At 35.7% G+C, this 21,188-nt stretch overlaps 1 protein-coding gene across 3 annotated transcripts; it reads left to right on the top strand.

Moving 5' to 3' along the window:
• Window positions 1-11: 11 nt before the first annotated feature.
• On the top strand, window positions 12-20,987 carry LOC123306886. 3 transcript variants are annotated; one of them, XM_044889074.1, is made up of 9 exons: window positions 12-153; window positions 393-986; window positions 1,040-1,094; window positions 1,516-2,061; window positions 2,154-2,504; window positions 2,654-2,718; window positions 2,842-2,939; window positions 20,411-20,729; window positions 20,857-20,987. In XM_044889074.1, exons 2-9 carry the CDS (start codon window positions 396-398, stop codon window positions 20,896-20,898), a joined length of 2,067 nt encoding a protein of 688 aa, XP_044745009.1. In that variant the 5' UTR covers window positions 12-153; window positions 393-395; the 3' UTR covers window positions 20,899-20,987. The 3 variants fall into 3 exon arrangements, with proteins under 3 accessions (XP_044745009.1, XP_044745010.1, XP_044745008.1); XM_044889075.1 differs by lacking the exon at window positions 12-153 and adding an exon at window positions 160-310 and having other exon boundaries at window positions 20,411-20,783; XM_044889073.1 differs by lacking the exon at window positions 12-153 and adding an exon at window positions 160-310.
• Window positions 20,988-21,188: the final 201 nt, after the last annotated feature.

A 21,188-nucleotide genomic window follows, 5' to 3' on the forward strand; every position in this document is an offset into this window, starting at 1 on the left:
TTTAACGTGACGTAGGATATTAATAAATATTTTTCTATCTTCAATATAGATAATGAAATATGAACGTGTTAAAATATTCATCAATTATTTAAAGAAAATAATTAAAATATCAAAAGCAAATTGACAAACGGAGTAACCAGGTAACTCTTTGAGGTAATTCTATGATATTTTCGGTTAGTTAATTGGCCTTCTGTGATTGAATTTTGATTTGATTGTAACTGCTGTTGAATTAAACAAAAAATAATAATCTGAACGTATTCCTTGTGTATTTATATACTCGAAAAACAGGGTGTTCTCTATTTTAACATATGTAAGTAGACTAAATAAATTTTTTCCTCGTTTCAATTCTTTCTATTGTAAGGATATCATTTTTGATTTGAAATGTATTACAGGACATGGATAACTTTGAAACGATGGATTTTGATAATATGGCACAAAATCTGCACGGCGATCCTTTTGCAAACATACCGATGAATGACATAGATATTGGCAGGGAGTCTATTCCTTTATTAGAACTCAGTACCTCCTTTGGCAGAGAATCATTAGGAATTTTGAAAATTGACTGTGATATAAACAACCATCTGAATAATGCAACACAATTCAATAATACTGATATATCTCCAAATGTTTTAGATCAAGCATTTCTCTTATCATCTCATAGTGATTTGAAAAGTGCATCAACAATTAAGTCATCCAATTTCTCGTTCAATTTAAATGGCCATGATCAAATTTCACCTATAAACATATCAGATTTTCCTAATTCATTTCGATTCACCGGTAGTACTAACATACTGAATGATGGTTTTCTATATACAACTGCATTAAGTGAAAAGTTTCTCCAACAATATAGATCTCGATTCAATTCTTTGCCCCTTTTCACCTTAAACAATGAAGTTGATAAAGTCACAGCAAAGCAATTAATGAATAGAGCATCAGAAGGATGCATGACTAACTGTAGTATCTTAGAAGAGGAGGGAAATGGATTTGTATGTTTTGGGTTTGAAGTGTTTTCGTTGTAAATATATATTCATTTTTTCAGAATGATTCTGTATTCATAGAAGCTCGTCATTTAGCCACAAAATTCAATGATGAAGGTAAGATGTTCTGTTTATATGGAAGGAGGTTGTTTGTGAATTTGTTAACAGCCAAAGTTGAACCTTACAGAGAGGGTGTTTCATGCAAAGTATCCACCTGAAGTATCTAGAGAACCAAGTGGAATTTTTTTCTGAAAATTTGTGGTCAGTCTGAGTCTAGTTGTACTAGAAGTTGTGCAACAGATTGTTGTTTCAAATGGGACAGTCTTTCTTTTATTAATTTTTTGGATTCACAAAATTTTAACTGACGTTCAATTAAACTTCCCCATGAGCAGGGTTCTCTAGATATTATGATCCACAAATTTTCAGAGAAAAATATCGCATTTGGTTGTCTAGATACTTCCAGTGGACACTTTTTGTGAAACACGCTGTATTGATACGGTATAATAATAATGATATAATTATCAATAAGTATTTGTAGGATCAAAAGATGGTTTTATTCTGGATGACACAGATCCTCCAGAGTTAATAAATGGAGATCTAGAAAGTAGTAATAACAGTAAAGATGAAAAAATCAAATATGACAGTGATGAAGTTTTCAAAAGAATAGATAAATTGTTACCAGTTGATGGCCTCCAGCAGCTAAATAAAAAATTAGATAATCTCACTTCAGACCATACAAAGCAGCAGAATGATTTAGTTAAGCAAGTTGAAGAGAATTTGTGCACCAAGCAACCCGAATTACAGCTTTCCAATCCTAATGATAATGCCAAAACGGAAATGAATGGAAAATCTGATGAAGTAGATCATGACAAAGATACAACGCCAACTGGATGTGTTCAAATTAATACTGAGGAGTCGGATAAAATACTCCGTGCTCTATCTTTGATCCTTGCTAAAAGTGATAGAAGTGAGAAAGAAACAGAGGAGGGGCAATGTTTATTGAATACTTTAGCAGATATGCTCTCTAATAGTTCTAAAGAAAAATGTAAATCTGTTATTGGTGACTCAATTAAAAGTATAGATGGTAAGTTATTATAATATATTCAATAAAGTTATATAATTGACAGATGTATTGTGTGGGATTGAAACTAATTAAATTACATTGTGATTCTCTAGAAATCACTAAAATACAAAATGTCTCCACCAAATCCCAGGATGGATCAAACTCGAGTAGTTTTGCAACAGGAAATCGTCTCAGGAGCAAAAAACATAGTAATTCATTTTCAATGCCAAACAAGGTATTGAAGACAAAACTAACTGCTAGTGTAGTTAGATCTCCAAGTTTCGATGGATCCAAAACAAGAAACTCAGTGAGTAGCGCAGAATCTAGTGTCGAAGTTAGAAACTATAGTGCAGAAAATCCATCTGTCAATTTGAAATTGAAGAAGGTCAGTTCTACAACCACGAGAAGAGGACCGATGAAGGCTACTGTTCCCTTGGAGAACATAACCAAACCACAGATAAAGGGTGAGAATGTCTTGATAATTTCAAACAGTATTAGAATTTTTTTGCTGCATTTAAGGAAATTATTCACACAAATGATCAGATTCCAAATTTTTATATTTATTCATCATCTGATGAATAAGTTTAATTAATGATAACGTGTCCAATTTCAGGCACTCCTACCAAAGCGCAGCAAATAATGCCAAAACTGAAAAGTAGAATCAGCACACCTATTCGTGTAAGTGGACTTCAGTTGTTATAATTGATCACAAAATTATATATCATATCATCCAAAATGTATCGTATCAATAATTGATTTAAATTCAATTACCTATGTTTTTTACTGGTCAATTTTTCACAGGATATTCAACTGAAACCTATGGCACAATCAACACCAGATCATAAGGTCAACAATTCCTCAACGTCATCTATGGAATTAACCAATATTAGAAGCTTAAGGTAAGTTCTAATTGTTTTCTAATGACCTTAATAGTTTTCGTCAGGGGTGGTTTCTCTACCATATGCTGCAGAACCTCCAATTTTTTTAAGGCAAAGTAGCAAACAGTTGACGATATAAACTGCTCACCAATTGATAAAGATCACCAATCTTCCATCAATTTATTTCAAGAATATATGCTTCAAGATGTTCATTTTGATCAGATATAGGAGTATATTTTGTTGATTCTCTCGTAAACAGTGTTAGACGTCTGAAAGCACAATCTCCTGTTATATTTCTCCGATTCAATTGATATCTCCGGTTTTATAATCAGCGTTGCCAAGGCTTTCACCCAAGCACAAAAACTCGATTTCGAAAATCTCGATTTTTTGGGTCAAAAATGAGCAAGGGGTTAGAACCCCCTAAAATGACCTATTTGCTCCTCTGCCTAAAAATTTGGATGTCCTACTATTGTCCTAGGATATGGAGTGCATAGAAGTTGTTTAGTAGATTCCAGAAAACTAAACAGTTCACGGTTCGATACATAATTGAACTTCAGAGAGCCATTCAAACTGAACTTGAAAATGAAAAGTGGAAAAATAAAAAATCCGATTTTCTTGTAAAAATTGTTGGATATCCGAAAGTTTGGTATGAAACTATAGGTTTTCGAATACGCTGAATCTATTCCAATCAGTTTCGTGAGCCTATCTCCCTTCGTTTAGATTTTCATCGTTGAAATGGCATTTTTTCAAAAATTGCAAATTTCAATCTGTGATATCTCCTGATTTATTCGTCTGATCCAATTGGGATTTTCGGTTTTATAATCAGCATTGCCAAGGCTTCCACCCAAGCACAAAAACTCGATTTCGAAAATCTCGATTTTTTGGGTCAAAAATGAGCAAGGGGTTAGACCCCCCAAAAATGACATATTTGCACCTCTGCCTAAAAATTAGGCTGTCCTACTATTGTCCCAGGATATGGAGTGCATAGAAGTTGTTTAGTAGATTCCAGAAAACCAAACAGTTCACGGTTCGATACATTATTGAACTTCAGAGAGCCATTCAAACTGAACTCGAAAATGAAAAGTGGAAAAATAAAAAATTCGATTTTCTTGTAAACAGTGTTGGATATCCGAAAGTTTGGTATGAAACTATAGGTTTTCGAATACGCTGAATCTATTCCAATCAGTTTCGTGAGCCTATCTCCCTTCGTTTAGATTTTCATCGTTGAAATGGCATTTTTTCAAAAATTTCAAATTTCAATCTGTGATATCTCCTGATTTATTCGTTTGATCCAATTGGGATTTTCGGTTTTATAATCAGCATTGCCAAGGCTTCCACCCAAGCACAAAAACTCGATTTCGAAAATCTCGATTTTTTGGGTCAAAAATGAGCAAGGGGTTAGACCCCCCAAAAATGACATATTTGCACCTCTGCCTAAAAATTTGGCTGTCCTACTATTGTCCCAGGATATGGAGTGCATAGAAGTTGTTTAGTAGATTCCAGAAAACCAAACAGTTCACGGTTCGATACATAATTGAACTTCAGAGAGCCATTCAAACTGAACTCGAAAATGAAAAGTGGAAAAATAAAAAATCCGATTTTCTTGTAAACAGTGTTGGATATCCGAAAGTTTGGTATGAAACTATAGGTTTTCGAATACGCTGAATCTATTCCAATCAGTTTCGTGAGCCTATCTCCCTTCGTTTAGATTTTCATCGTTGAAATGGCATTTTTTCAAAAATTGCAAATTTCAATCTGTGATATCTCCTGATTTATTCGTCTGATCCAATTGGGATTTTCGGTTTTATAATCAGCATTGCCAAGGCTTCCACCCAAGCACAAAAACTCGATTTCGAAAATCTCGATTTTTTGGGTCAAAAATGAGCAAGGGGTTAGACCCCCCAAAAATGACATATTTGCACCTCTGCCTAAAAATTAGGCTGTCCTACTATTGTCCCAGGATATGGAGTGCATAGAAGTTGTTTAGTAGATTCCAGAAAACCAAACAGTTCACGGTTCGATACATTATTGAACTTCAGAGAGCCATTCAAACTGAACTCGAAAATGAAAAGTGGAAAAATAAAAAATTCGATTTTCTTGTAAACAGTGTTGGATATCCGAAAGTTTGGTATGAAACTATAGGTTTTCGAATACGCTGAATCTATTCCAATCAGTTTCGTGAGCCTATCTCTCTTCGTTTAGATTTTCAACGTTGAAATGGCATTTTTTCAAAAATTGCAAATTTCAATCTGTGATATCTCCTGATTTATTCGTCTGATCCAATTGGGATTTTCGGTTTTATAATCAGCATTGCCAAGGCTTCCACCCAAGCACAAAAACTCGATTTCGAAAATATCGATTTTTTGGGTCAAAAATGAGCAAGGGGTTAGACCCCCCAAAAATGACATATTTGCACCTCTGCCTAAAAATTAGGCTGTCCTACTATTGTCCCAGGATATGGAGTGCATAGAAGTTGTTTAGTAGATTCCAGAAAACCAAACAGTTCACGGTTCGATACATAATTGAACTTCAGAGAGCCATTCAAACTGAACTCGAAAATGAAAAGTGGAAAAATAAAAAATCCGATTTTCTTGTAAACAGTGTTGGATATCCGAATATTTGGTATGAAACTATAGGTTTTCGAATACGCTGAATCTATTCCAATCAGTTTCGTGAGCCTATCTCCCTTCGTTTAGATTTTCATCGTTGAAATGGCATTTTTTCAAAAATTGCAAATTTCAATCTGTGATATCTCCTGATTTATTCGTCTGATCCAATTGGGATTTTCGGTTTTATAATCAGCATTGCCAAGGCTTTCACCCAAGCACAAAAACTCGATTTCGAAAATCTCGATTTTTTGGGTCAAAAATGAGCAAGGGGTTAGACCCCCCAAAAATGACATATTTGCACCTCTGCCTAAAAATTAGGCTGTCCTACTATTGTCCCAGGATATGGAGTGCATAGAAGTTGTTTAGTAGATTCCAGAAAACCAAACAGTTCACGGTTCGATACATTATTGAACTTCAGATAGCCATTCAAACTGAACTCGAAAATGAAAAGTGGAAAAATAAAAAATTCGATTTTCTTGTAAACAGTGTTGGATATCCGAAAGTTTGGTATGAAACTATAGGTTTTCGAATACGCTGAATCTATTCCAATCAGTTTCGTGAGCCTATCTCCATTCGTTTAGATTTTCAACGTTGAAATGGCATTTTTTCAAAAATTGCAAATTTCAATCTGTGATATCTCCTGATTTATTCGTCTGATCCAATTGGGATTTCCGGTTTTATAATCAGCATTGCCAAGGCTTCCACCCAAGCACAAAAACTCGATTTCGAAAATCTCGATTTTTTGGGTCAAAAATGAGCAAGGGGTTAGACCCCCCAAAAATGACATATTTGCACCTCTGCCTAAAAATTAGGCTGTCCTACTATTGTCCCAGGATATGGAGTGCATAGAAGTTGTTTAGTAGATTCCAGAAAACCAAACAGTTCACGGTTCGATACACGATTGAACTTCAGAGAGCCATTCAAAGTGAACTCGAAAATGAAAAGTGGAAAAAGAAAATATTCGATTTTCTAATAAACAGCGTCGGATATCCGAAAGTTTGTTATGAAACTATAGGTTTTCGAATACGCTGAATCTATTCCAATCAGTTTCGTGAGCCTATCTCCCTTCGTTTAGATTTTCATCGTTGAAATGGCATTTTTTCAAAAATTGCAAATTTCAATCTGTGATATCTCTTGATTTATTCGTCTGATCCAATTGGGATTTTCGGTTTTATAATCAGCATTGCCAAGGCTTCCACCCAAGCACAAAAACTCGATTTCGAAAATCTCGATTTTTTGGATCAAAAATGAGCAAGGGGTTAGACCCCCCAAAAATGACATATTTGCACCTCTGCCTAAAAATTAGGCTATCCTACTATTGTCCCAGGATATGGAGTGCATAGAAGTTGTTTAGTAGATTCCAGAAAACCAAACAGTTCACGGTTCGATACACGATTGAACTTCAGAGAGCCATTCAAAGTGAACTCGAAAATGAAAAGTGGAAAAAGAAAAAATTCGATTTTCTAATAAACAGCGTCGGATATCCGAAAGTTTGTTATGAAACTATAGGTTTTCGAATACGCTGAATCTATTCCAATCAGTTTCGTGAGCCTATCTCCCTTCGTTTAGATTTTCATCGTTGAAATGGCATTTTTTCAAAAATTGCAAATTTCAATCTGTGATATCTCCTGATTTATTCGTCTGATCCAATTGGGATTTTCGGTTTTATAATCAGCATTGCCAAGGCTTCCACCCAAGCACAAAAACTCGATTTCGAAAATCTCGATTTTTTGGATCAAAAATGAGCAAGGGGTTAGACCCCCCAAAAATGACATATTTGCACCTCTGCCTAAAAATTAGGCTATCCTACTATTGTCCCAGGATATGGAGTGCATAGAAGTTGTTTAGTAGATTCCAGAAAACCAAACAGTTCACGGTTCGATACACGATTGAACTTCAGAGAGCCATTCAAAGTGAACTCGAAAATGAAAAGTGGAAAAAGAAAAAATTCGATTTTCTAATAAACAGCGTCGGATATCCGAAAGTTTGGTATGAAACTATAGGTTTTCGAATACGCTGAATCTATTCCAATCAGTTTCGTGAGCCTATCTCCCTTCGTTTAGATTTTCATCGTTGAAATGGCATTTTTTCAAAAATTTCAAATTTCAATCTGTGATATCTCCTGATTTATTCGTTTGATCCAATTGGGATTTTCGGTTTTATAATCAGCATTGCCAAGGCTTCCACCCAAGCACAAAAACTCGATTTCGAAAATCTCGATTTTTTGGGTCAAAAATGAGCAAGGGGTTAGACCCCCCAAAAATGACATATTTGCACCTCTGCCTAAAAATTAGGCTGTCCTACTATTGTCCCAGGATATGGAGTGCATAGAAGTTGTTTAGTAGATTCCAGAAAACCAAACAGTTCACGGTTCGATACATAATTGAACTTCAGAGAGCCATTCAAACTGAACTCGAAAATGAAAAGTGGAAAAATAAAAAATCCTATTTTCTTGTAAACAGTGTTGGATATCCGAAAGTTTGGTATGAAACTATAGGTTTTCGAATACGCTGAATCTATTCCAATCAGTTTCGTGAGCCTATCTCCCTTCGTTTAGATTTTCATCGTTGAAATGGCATTTTTTCAAAAATTGCAAATTTCAATCTGTGATATCTCCTGATTTATTCGTCTGATCCAATTGGGATTTTCGGTTTTATAATCAGCATTGCCAAGGCTTCCACCCAAGCACAAAAACTCGATTTCGAAAATCTCGATTTTTTGGGTCAAAAATGAGCAAGGGGTTAGACCCCCCAAAAATGACATATTTGCACCTCTGCCTAAAAATTAGGCTGTCCTACTATTGTCCCAGGATATGGAGTGCATAGAAGTTGTTTAGTAGATTCCAGAAAACCAAACAGTTCACGGTTCGATACATAATTGAACTTCAGAGAGCCATTCAAACTGAACTCGAAAATGAAAAGTGGAAAAATAAAAAATCCGATTTTCTTGTAAACAGTGTTGGATATCCGAAAGTTTGGTATGAAACTATAGGTTTTCGAATACGCTGAATCTATTCCAATCAGTTTCGTGAGCCTATCTCCCTTCGTTTAGATTTTCATCGTTGAAATGGCATTTTTTCAAAAATTTCAAATTTCAATCTGTGATATCTCCTGATTTATTCGTTTGATCCAATTGGGATTTTCGGTTTTATAATCAGCATTGCCAAGGCTTCCACCCAAGCACAAAAACTCGATTTCGAAAATCTCGATTTTTTGGGTCAAAAATGAGCAAGGGGTTAGACCCCCCAAAAATGACATATTTGCACCTCTGCCTAAAAATTTGGCTGTCCTACTATTGTCCCAGGATATGGAGTGCATAGAAGTTGTTTAGTAGATTCCAGAAAACCAAACAGTTCACGGTTCGATACATAATTGAACTTCAGAGAGCCATTCAAACTGAACTCGAAAATGAAAAGTGGAAAAATAAAAAATCCGATTTTCTTGTAAACAGTGTTGGATATCCGAAAGTTTGGTATGAAACTATAGGTTTTCGAATACGCTGAATCTATTCCAATCAGTTTCGTGAGCCTATCTCCCTTCGTTTAGATTTTCATCGTTGAAATGGCATTTTTTCAAAAATTGCAAATTTCAATCTGTGATATCTCTTGATTTATTCGTCTGATCCAATTGGGATTTTCGGTTTTATAATCAGCATTGCCAAGGCTTCCACCCAAGCACAAAAACTCGATTTCGAAAATCTCGATTTTTTGGGTCAAAAATGAGCAAGGGGTTAGACCCCCCAAAAATGACATATTTGCACCTCTGCCTAAAAATTAGGCTGTCCTACTATTGTCCCAGGATATGGAGTGCATAGAAGTTGTTTAGTAGATTCCAGAAAACCAAACAGTTCACGGTTCGATACATTATTGAACTTCAGAGAGCCATTCAAACTGAACTCGAAAATGAAAAGTGGAAAAATAAAAAATTCGATTTTCTTGTAAACAGTGTTGGATATCCGAAAGTTTGGTATGAAACTATAAGTTTTCGAATACGCTGAATCTATTCCAATCAGTTTCGTGAGCCTATCTCTCTTCGTTTAGATTTTCAACGTTGAAATGGCATTTTTTCAAAAATTGCAAATTTCAATCTGTGATATCTTCTGATTTATTCGTCTGATCCAATTGGGATTTTCGGTTTTATAATCAGCATTGCCAAGGCTTCCACCCAAGCACAAAAACTCGATTTCGAAAATCTCGATTTTTTGGGTCAAAAATGAGCAAGGGGTTAGACCCCCCAAAAATGACATATTTGCACCTCTGCCTAAAAATTAGGCTGTCCTACTATTGTCCCAGGATATGGAGTGCATAGAAGTTGTTTAGTAGATTCCAGAAAACCAAACAGTTCACGGTTCGATACATAATTGAACTTCAGAGAGCCATTCAAACTGAACTCGAAAATGAAAAGTGGAAAAATAAAAAATCCGATTTTCTTGTAAACAGTGTTGGATATCCGAATGTTTGGTATGAAACTATAGGTTTTCGAATACGCTGAATCTATTCCAATCAGTTTCGTGAGCCTATCTCCCTTCGTTTAGATTTTCATCGTTGAAATGGCATTTTTTCAAAAATTGCAAATTTCAATCTGTGATATCTCCTGATTTATTCGTCTGATCCAATTGGGATTTTCGGTTTTATAATCAGCATTGCCAAGGCTTTCACCCAAGCACAAAAACTCGATTTCGAAAATCTCGATTTTTTGGGTCAAAAATGAGCAAGGGGTTAGACCCCCCAAAAATGACATATTTGCACCTCTGCCTAAAAATTAGGCTGTCCTACTATTGTCCCAGGATATGGAGTGCATAGAAGTTGTTTAGTAGATTCCAGAAAACCAAACAGTTCACGGTTCGATACATTATTGAACTTCAGAGAGCCATTCAAACTGAACTCGAAAATGAAAAGTGGAAAAATAAAAAATTCGATTTTCTTGTAAACAGTGTTGGATATCCGAAAGTTTGGTATGAAACTATAGGTTTTCGAATACGCTGAATCTATTCCAATCAGTTTCGTGAGCCTATCTCCCTTCGTTTAGATTTTCATCGTTGAAATGGCATTTTTTCAAAAATTTCAAATTTCAATCTGTGATATCTCCTGATTTATTCGTTTGATCCAATTGGGATTTTCGGTTTTATAATCAGCATTGCCAAGGCTTCCACCCAAGCACAAAAACTCGATTTCGAAAATCTCGATTTTTTGGGTCAAAAATGAGCAAGGGGTTAGACCCCCCAAAAATGACATATTTGCACCTCTGCCTAAAAATTTGGCTGTCCTACTATTGTCCCAGGATATGGAGTGCATAGAAGTTGTTTAGTAGATTCCAGAAAACCAAACAGTTCACGGTTCGATACATAATTGAACTTCAGAGAGCCATTCAAACTGAACTCGAAAATGAAAAGTGGAAAAATAAAAAATCCGATTTTCTTGTAAACAGTGTTGGATATCCGAAAGTTTGGTATGAAACTATAGGTTTTCGAATACGCTGAATCTATTCCAATCAGTTTCGTGAGCCTATCTCCCTTCGTTTAGATTTTCATCGTTGAAATGGCATTTTTTCAAAAATTGCAAATTTCAATCTGTGATATCTCCTGATTTATTCGTCTGATCCAATTGGGATTTTCGGTTTTATAATCAGCATTGCCAAGGCTTCCACCCAAGCACAAAAACTCGATTTCGAAAATCTCGATTTTTTGGGTCAAAAATGAGCAAGGGGTTAGACCCCCCAAAAATGACATATTTGCACCTCTGCCTAAAAATTAGGCTGTCCTACTATTGTCCCAGGATATGGAGTGCATAGAAGTTGTTTAGTAGATTCCAGAAAACCAAACAGTTCACGGTTCGATACATTATTGAACTTCAGAGAGCCATTCAAACTGAACTCGAAAATGAAAAGTGGAAAAATAAAAAATTCGATTTTCTTGTAAACAGTGTTGGATATCCGAAAGTTTGGTATGAAACTATAAGTTTTCGAATACGCTGAATCTATTCCAATCAGTTTCGTGAGCCTATCTCTCTTCGTTTAGATTTTCAACGTTGAAATGGCATTTTTTCAAAAATTGCAAATTTCAATCTGTGATATCTTCTGATTTATTCGTCTGATCCAATTGGGATTTTCGGTTTTATAATCAGCATTGCCAAGGCTTCCACCCAAGCACAAAAACTCGATTTCGAAAATCTCGATTTTTTGGGTCAAAAATGAGCAAGGGGTTAGACCCCCCAAAAATGACATATTTGCACCTCTGCCTAAAAATTAGGCGTCCTACTATTGTCCCAGGATATGGAGTGCATAGAAGTTGTTTAGTAGATTCCAGAAAACCAAACAGTTCACGGTTCGATACATAATTGAACTTCAGAGAGCCATTCAAACTGAACTCGAAAATGAAAAGTGGAAAAATAAAAAATCCGATTTTCTTGTAAACAGTGTTGGATATCCGAATGTTTGGTATGAAACTATAGGTTTTCGAATACGCTGAATCTATTCCAATCAGTTTCGTGAGCCTATCTCCCTTCGTTTAGATTTTCATCGTTGAAATGGCATTTTTTCAAAAATTGCAAATTTCAATCTGTGATATCTCCTGATTTATTCGTCTGATCCAATTGGGATTTTCGGTTTTATAATCAGCATTGCCAAGGCTTTCACCCAAGCACAAAAACTCGATTTCGAAAATCTCGATTTTTTGGGTCAAAAATGAGCAAGGGGTTAGACCCCCCAAAAATGACATATTTGCACCTCTGCCTAAAAATTAGGCTGTCCTACTATTGTCCCAGGATATGGAGTGCATAGAAGTTGTTTAGTAGATTCCAGAAAACCAAACAGTTCACGGTTCGATACATTATTGAACTTCAGAGAGCCATTCAAACTGAACTCGAAAATGAAAAGTGGAAAAATAAAAAATTCGATTTTCTTGTAAACAGTGTTGGATATCCGAAAGTTTGGTATGAAACTATAGGTTTTCGAATACGCTGAATCTATTCCAATCAGTTTCGTGAGCCTATCTCCCTTCGTTTAGATTTTCAACGTTGAAATGGCATTTTTTCAAAAATTGCAAATTTCAATCTGTGATATCTCCTGATTTATTCGTCTGATCCAATTGTGATTTCCGGTTTTATAATCAGCATTGCCAAGGCTTCCACCCAAGCACAAAAACTCGATTTCGAAAATCTCGATTTTTTGGGTCAAAAATAAGCAAGGGGTTAAACCCCCCAAAAATGACATTTGCACCTCTGCCTAAAAATTAGGCTGTCCTACTATTGTCCCAGGATATGGAGTGCATAGAAGTTGTTTAGTAGATTCCAGAAAACCAAACAGTTCACGGTTCGATACACGATTGAACTTCAGAGAGCCATTCAAAGTGAACTCGAAAATGAAAAGTGGAAAAAGAAAAAATTCGATTTTCTAATAAACAGCGTCGGATATCCGAAAGTTTGTTATGAAACTATAGGTTTTCGAATACGCTGAATCTATTCCAATCAGTTTCGTGAGCCTATCTCCCTTCGTTTAGATTTTCATCGTTGAAATGGCATTTTTTCAAAAATTGCAAATTTCAATCTGTGATATCTCCTGATTTATTCGTCTGATCCAATTGGGATTTTCGGTTTTATAATCAGCATTGCCAAGGCTTCCACCCAAGCACAAAAACTCGATTTCGAAAATCTCGATTTTTTGGATCAAAAATGAGCAAGGGGTTAGACCCCCCAAAAATGACATATTTGCACCTCTGCCTAAAAATTAGGCTATCCTACTATTGTCCCAGGATATGGAGTGCATAGAAGTTGTTTAGTAGATTCCAGAAAACCAAACAGTTCACGGTTCGATACACGATTGAACTTCAGAGAGCCATTCAAAGTGAACTCGAAAATGAAAAGTGGAAAAAGAAAAAATTCGATTTTCTAATAAACAGCGTCGGATATCCGAAAGTTTGGTATGAAACTATAGGTTTTCGAATACGCTGAATCTATTCCAATCAGTTTCGTGAGCCTATCTCCCTTCGTTTAGATTTTCATCGTTGAAATGGCATTTTTTCAAAAATTTCAAATTTCAATCTGTGATATCTCCTGATTTATTCGTTTGATCCAATTGGGATTTTCGGTTTTATAATCAGCATTGCCAAGGCTTCCACCCAAGCACAAAAACTCGATTTCGAAAATCTCGATTTTTTGGATCAAAAATGAGCAAGGGGTTAGACCCCCCAAAAATGACATATTTGCACCTCTGCCTAAAAATTAGGCTGTCCTACTATTGTCCCAGGATATGGAGTGCATAGAAGTTGTTTAGTAGATTCCAGAAAACCAAACAGTTCACGGTTCGATACATAATTGAACTTCAGAGAGCCATTCAAACTGAACTCGAAAATGAAAAGTGGAAAAATAAAAAATCCGATTTTCTTGTAAACAGTGTTGGATATCCGAAAGTTTGGTATGAAACTATAGGTTTTCGAATACGCTGAATCTATTCCAATCAGTTTCGTGAGCCTATCTCCCTTCGTTTAGATTTTCATCGTTGAAATGGCATTTTTTCAAAAATTTCAAATTTCAATCTGTGATATCTCCTGATTTATTCGTCTGATCCAATTGGGATTTTCGGTTTTATAATCAGCATTGCCAAGGCTTCCACCCAAGCACAAAAACTCGATTTCGAAAATCTATTTTTTGGGTCAAAAATGAGCAAGGGGTTAGACCCCCCAAAAATGACATATTTGCACCTCTGCCTAAAAATTAGGCTGTCCTACTATTGTCCCAGGATATGGAGTGCATAGAAGTTGTTTAGTAGATTCCAGAAAACCAAACAGTTCACGGTTCGATACACGATTGAACTTCAGAGAGCCATTCAAAGTGAACTCGAAAATGAAAAGTAGAAAAAGAAAAAATTCGATTTTCTAATAAACAGCGTCGGATATCCGAAAGTTTGTTATGAGACTATAGGTTTTCGAATACGCTGAATCTATTCCAATCAGTTTCGTGAGCCTATCTCCCTTCGTTTAGATTTTCATCGTTGAAATGGCATTTTTTCAAAAATTTCAAATTTCAATCTGTGATATCTCCTGATTTATTCGTTTGATCCAATTGGGATTTTCGGTTTTATAATCAGCATTGCCAAGGCTTCCACCCAAGCACAAAAACTCGATTTCGAAAATCTCGATTTTTTGGGTCAAAAATGAGCAAGGGGTTAGACCCCCCAAAAATGACATATTTGCACCTCTGCCTAAAAATTAGGCTGTCCTACTATTGTCCCAGGATATGGAGTGCATAGAAGTTGTTTAGTAGATTCCAGAAAACCAAACAGTTCACGGTTCGATACATAATTGAACTTCAGAGAGCCATTCAAACTGAACTCGAAAATGAAAAGTGGAAAAATAAAAAATCCGATTTTCTTGTAAACAGTGTTGGATATCCGAAAGTTTGGTATGAAACTATAGGTTTTCGAATACGCTGAATCTATTCCAATCAGTTTCGTGAGCCTATCTCCCTTCGTTTAGATTTTCATCGTTGAAATGGCGTTTTTTCAAAAATTGCAAATTTCAATCTGTGATATCTCCTGATTTATTCGTCTGATCCAATTGGGATTTTCGGTTTTATAATCAGCATTGCCAAGGCTTCCACCCAAGCACAAAAACTCGATTTCGAAAATCTCGATTTTTTGGGTCAAAAATGAGCAAGGGGTTAGACCCCCCAAAAATGACATATTTGCACCTCTGCCTAAAAATTAGGCTGTCCTACTATTGTCCCAGGATATGGAGTGCATAGAAGTTGTTTAGTAGATTCCAGAAAACCAAACAGTTCACGGTTCGATACATAATTGAACTTCAGAGAGCCATTCAAACTGAACTCGAAAATGAAAAGTGGAAAAATAAAAAATTCGATTTTCTTGTAAACAGTGTTGGATATCCGAAAGTTTGGTATAAAACTATAGGTTTTCGAATACGCTGAATCTATTCCAATCAGTTTCGTGAGCCTATCTCCCTTCGTTTAGATTTTCATCGTTGAAATGGCATTTTTTCAAAAATTGCAAATTTCAATCTGTGATATCTCCTGATTTATTCGTCTGATCCAATTGGGATTTTCGGTTTTATAATCAGCATTGCCAAGGCTTCCACCCAAACACAAGAACTCGATTTCGAAAATCTCGATTTTTTGGGTCAAAAATGAGCAAGGGGTTAGACCCCCCAAAAATGACATATTTGCACCTCTGCCTAAAAATTAGGCTGTCCTACTATTGTCCCAGGATATGGAGTGCATAGAAGTTGTTTAGTAGATTCCAGAAAACCAAACAGTTCACGGTTCGATACACGATTGAACTTCAGAGAGCCATTCAAAGTGAACTCGAAAATGAAAAGTGGAAAAAGAAAAAATTCGATTTTCTAATAAACAGCGTCGGATATCCGAAAGTTTGGTATGAAACTATAGGTTTTCGAATACGCTGAATCTATTCCAATCAGTTTCGTGAGCCTATCTCCCTTCGTTTAGATTTTCATCGTTGAAATGGCATTTTTTCAAAAATTTCAAATTTCAATCTGTGATATCTCCTGATTTATTCGTTTGATCCAATTGGGATTTTCGGTTTTATAATCAGCATTGCCAAGGCTTCCACCCAAGCACAAAAACTCGATTTCGAAAATCTCGATTTTTTGGGTCAAAAATGAGCAAGGGGTTAGACCCCCCAAAAATGACATATTTGCACCTCTGCCTAAAAATTAGGCTGTCCTACTATTGTCCCAGGATATGGAGTGCATAGAAGTTGTTTAGTAGATTCCAGAAAACCAAACAGTTCACGGTTCGATACATAATTGAACTTCAGAGAGCCATTCAAACTGAACTCGAAAATGAAAAGTGGAAAAATAAAAAATCCGATTTTCTTGTAAACAGTGTTGGATATCCGAAAGTTTGGTATGAAACTATAGGTTTTCGAATACGCTGAATCTATTCCAATCAGTTTCGTGAGCCTATCTCCCTTCGTTTAGATTTTCATCGTTGAAATGGCGTTTTTTCAAAAATTGCAAATTTCAATCTGTGATATCTCCTGATTTATTCGTCTGATCCAATTGGGATTTTCGGTTTTATAATCAGCATTGCCAAGGCTTCCACCCAAGCACAAAAACTCGATTTCGAAAATCTCGATTTTTTGGGTCAAAAATGAGCAAGGGGTTAGACCCCCCAAAAATGACATATTTGCACCTCTGCCTAAAAATTAGGCTGTCCTACTATTGTCCCAGGATATGGAGTGCATAGAAGTTGTTTAGTAGATTCCAGAAAACCAAACAGTTCACGGTTCGATACATAATTGAACTTCAGAGAGCCATTCAAACTGAACTCGAAAATGAAAAGTGGAAAAATAAAAAATTCGATTTTCTTGTAAACAGTGTTGGATATCCGAAAGTTTGGTATAAAACTATAGGTTTTCGAATACGCTGAATCTATTCCAATCAGTTTCGTGAGCCTATCTCCCTTCGTTTAGATTTTCATCGTTGAAATGGCATTTTTTCAAAAATTGCAAATTTCAATCTGTGATATCTCCTGATTTATTCGTCTGATCCAATTGGGATTTTCGGTTTTATAATCAGCATTGCCAAGGCTTCCACCCAAACACAAGAACTCGATTTCGAAAATCTCGATTTTTTGGGTCAAAAATGAGCAAGGGGTTAGACCCCCCAAAAATGACATATTTGCACCTCTGCCTAAAAATTAGGCTGTCCTACTATTGTCCCAGGATATGGAGTGCATAGAAGTTGTTTAGTAGATTCCAGAAAACCAAACAGTTCACGGTTCGATACACGATTGAACTTCAGAGAGCCATTCAAAGTGAACTCGAAAATGAAAAGTGGAAAAAGAAAAAATTCGATTTTCTAATAAACAGCGTCGGATATCCGAAAGTTTGGTATGAAACTATAGGTTTTCGAATACGCTGAATCTATTCCAATCAGTTTCGTGAGCCTATCTCCCTTCGTTTAGATTTTCATCGTTGAAATGGCATTTTTTCAAAAATTTCAAATTTCAATCTGTGATATCTCCTGATTTATTCGTTTGATCCAATTGGGATTTTCGGTTTTATAATCAGCATTGCCAAGGCTTCCACCCAAGCACAAAAACTCGATTTCGAAAATCTCGATTTTTTGGGTCAAAAATGAGCAAGGGGTTAGACCCCCCAAAAATGACATATTTGCACCTCTGCCTAAAAATTAGGCTGTCCTACTATTGTCCCAGGATATGGAGTGCATAGAAGTTGTTTAGTAGATTCCAGAAAACCAAACAGTTCACGGTTCGATACATAATTGAACTTCAGAGAGCCATTCAAACTGAACTCGAAAATGAAAAGTGGAAAAATAAAAAATCCGATTTTCTTGTAAACAGTGTTGGATATCCGAAAGTTTGGTATGAAACTATAGGTTTTCGAATACGCTGAATCTATTCCAATCAGTTTCGTGAGCCTATCTCCCTTCGTTTAGATTTTCATCGTTGAAATGGCGTTTTTTCAAAAATTGCAAATTTCAATCTGTGATATCTCCTGATTTATTCGTCTGATCCAATTGGGATTTTCGGTTTTATAATCAGCATTGCCAAGGCTTCCACCCAAGCACAAAAACTCGATTTCGAAAATCTCGATTTTTTGGGTCAAAAATGAGCAAGGGGTTAGACCCCCCAAAAATGACATATTTGCACCTCTGCCTAAAAATTAGGCTGTCCTACTATTGTCCCAGGATATGGAGTGCATAGAAGTTGTTTAGTAGATTCCAGAAAACCAAACAGTTCACGGTTCGATACATAATTGAACTTCAGAGAGCCATTCAAACTGAACTCGAAAATGAAAAGTGGAAAAATAAAAAATTCGATTTTCTTGTAAACAGTGTTGGATATCCGAAAGTTTGGTATAAAACTATAGGTTTTCGAATACGCTGAATCTATTCCAATCAGTTTCGTGAGCCTATCTCCCTTCGTTTAGATTTTCAACGTTGAAATGGCATTTTTTCAAAAATTGCAAATTTCAATCTGTGATATCTCCTGATTTATTCGTCTGATCCAATTGGGATTTTCGGTTTTATAATCAGCATTGCCAAGGCTTCCACCCAAGCACAAAAACTCGATTTCGAAAATCTCGATTTTTTGGGTCAAAAATGAGCAAGGGGTTAGACCCCCCAAAAATGACATATTTGCACCTCTGCCTAAAAATTAGGCTGTCCTACTATTGTCCCAGGATATGGAGTGCATAGAAGTTGTTTAGTAGATTCCAGAAAACCAAACAGTTCACGGTTCGATACATAATTGAACTTCAGAGAGCCATTCAAACTGAACTCGAAAATGAAAAGTGGAAAAATAAAAAATCCGATTTTCTTGTAAACAGTGTTGGATATCCGAAAGTTTGGTATGAAACTATAGGTTTTCGAATACGCTGAATCTATTCCAATCAGTTTCGTGAGCCTATCTCCCTTCGTTTAGATTTTCATCGTTGAAATGGCATTTTTTCAAAAATTTCAAATTTCAATCTGTGATATCTCCTGATTTATTCGTCTGATCCAATTGGGATTTTCGGTTTTATAATCAGCATTGCCAAGGCTTCCACCCAAGCACAAAAACTCGATTTCGAAAATCTATTTTTTGGGTCAAAAATGAGCAAGGGGTTAGACCCCCCAAAAATGACATATTTGCACCTCTGCCTAAAAATTAGGCTGTCCTACTATTGTCCCAGGATATGGAGTGCATAGAAGTTGTTTAGTAGATTCCAGAAAACCAAACAGTTCACGGTTCGATACACGATTGAACTTCAGAGAGCCATTCAAAGTGAACTCGAAAATGAAAAGTAGAAAAAGAAAAAATTCGATTTTCTAATAAACAGCGTCGGATATCCGAAAGTTTGTTATGAGACTATAGGTTTTCGAATACGCTGAATCTATTCCAATCAGTTTCGTGAGCCTATCTCCCTTCGTTTAGATTTTCATCGTTGAAATGGCATTTTTTCAAAAATTTCAAATTTCAATCTGTGATATCTCCTGATTTATTCGTCTGATCCAATTGGGATTTTCGGTTTTATAATCAGCATTGCCAAGGCTTCCACCCAAGCACAAAAACTCGATTTCGAAAATCTCGATTTTTTGGGTCAAAAATGAGCAAGGGGTTAGACCCCCCAAAAATGACATATTTGCACCTCTGCCTAAAAATTAGGCTGTCCTACTATTGTCCTAGGATATGGAGTGCATAGAAGTTGTTTAGTAGATTCCAGAAAACCAAACAGTTCACGGTTCGATACACGATTGAACTTCAGAGAGCCATTCAAACTGAACTCGAAAATGAAAAGTGGAAAAAGAAAAAATTCGATTTTCTAATGAACAGTGTTGGATATCCGAAAGGTTGGTATGAAACTATAGGTTTTCGAATACGCTGAATCTATTCCAATCAATTTCGAAAGCCTATCTCCCTTTGTTTAGATTTTCATCTTGGAAAGGGCATTATTCATAAATTGCAAATTTCACTAGAGAATTCGTGAAGACCGAACGGTTGCGCCGAGATGGATGAAATTCTCAGTTTTATCACTAGAAGAGTTGCTCTTTCAGATTATGTATCACATTTCCGTCTACGGTTACCTTTTTCGAGAAATAAACGACTCGAAAGCTGACCTCCGAAAAATCCTGAAAAAGATGGGTTCAGTTAAAAATTCGTCAAGACCGAACGGTTACGCCGATATGGATGAAATTCTCAGATTTATTACTAGAAGAATTACTCTTTCAGAATATGTATTACGTTCAGATCCACAATAATTTATCTGGAAGATACGCGTGTCCAAAGTTGACCGAAAAATTCCCAAAAAGTTACCATTTGAGCCCTATTAATTAATTGTTAACCAGTGTATTAATAGCAATTTTCCATTATGAACTCGTTTACTTTATTCTTTATTATTATTTCAGTTCTTCGAATATGCAGGAGAAATCAAATCATTCTAGTCCGACAACAAGCGTATCATCATATAGAGACAGCTTTCTCTCCAAGGATCGTCCTCATATTTCACAGTTGCCAAGAAGAAATTCAGTTAGCGAATGTCGAAAAACTTCCACACCTGATGTTAAAAGGACTTCCAGTATGAAGGAAACCTCTCTCATGAAGGCAATGAACAAAATAAGACAAAACATGTCCGTATCCAAAGGCCCGTTGCGTGATTGTTCTAATGTGTCTTCAAGGGAGAGTTTCAGTACATCTGGAAAAATCATCACCACACCAAAAAGAGTGGTAAGTGAAGAAAGAAAAGTTATATATTAGGGAGAATAGAAAAAATAATATAAGGTGAGTTTTCTACTGAAAATTTGTGTTTTTGTATTTCTGATTCACTTGCTGAAATATTTTATCATTTTTGCAGATGAGAGCTATTGGTAAGGAGAACACTTCTGCTGTTTGTTGAATTGTATGTTCCTGGTTCTCACTTTACTTCAAATAATGTGATATGTTTTTTATATGTTTTATTTTTTGCGATAAAATTTTGAAAGAAAACGAAGAATTTTTATATAAATACTTTTATTGTTTATGTTCTACACTTCTCAGTAATGATGCATTAGATAACATGAAATAATATTTAAAAACATCGACTTACAGACAATTCATAAGAAAATAAAAGTGCCTACATTCCCATACATTCATTCTGAAAATACAAGAGGATTTGACTAGTCCAAAATAAAAACATTAAAATAAAAT

This window comes from Coccinella septempunctata, chromosome 2 (genome assembly GCF_907165205.1).
Source record: "Coccinella septempunctata chromosome 2, icCocSept1.1, whole genome shotgun sequence".
Classification (NCBI taxonomy): Eukaryota; Metazoa; Arthropoda; class Insecta; order Coleoptera; family Coccinellidae; genus Coccinella; species Coccinella septempunctata.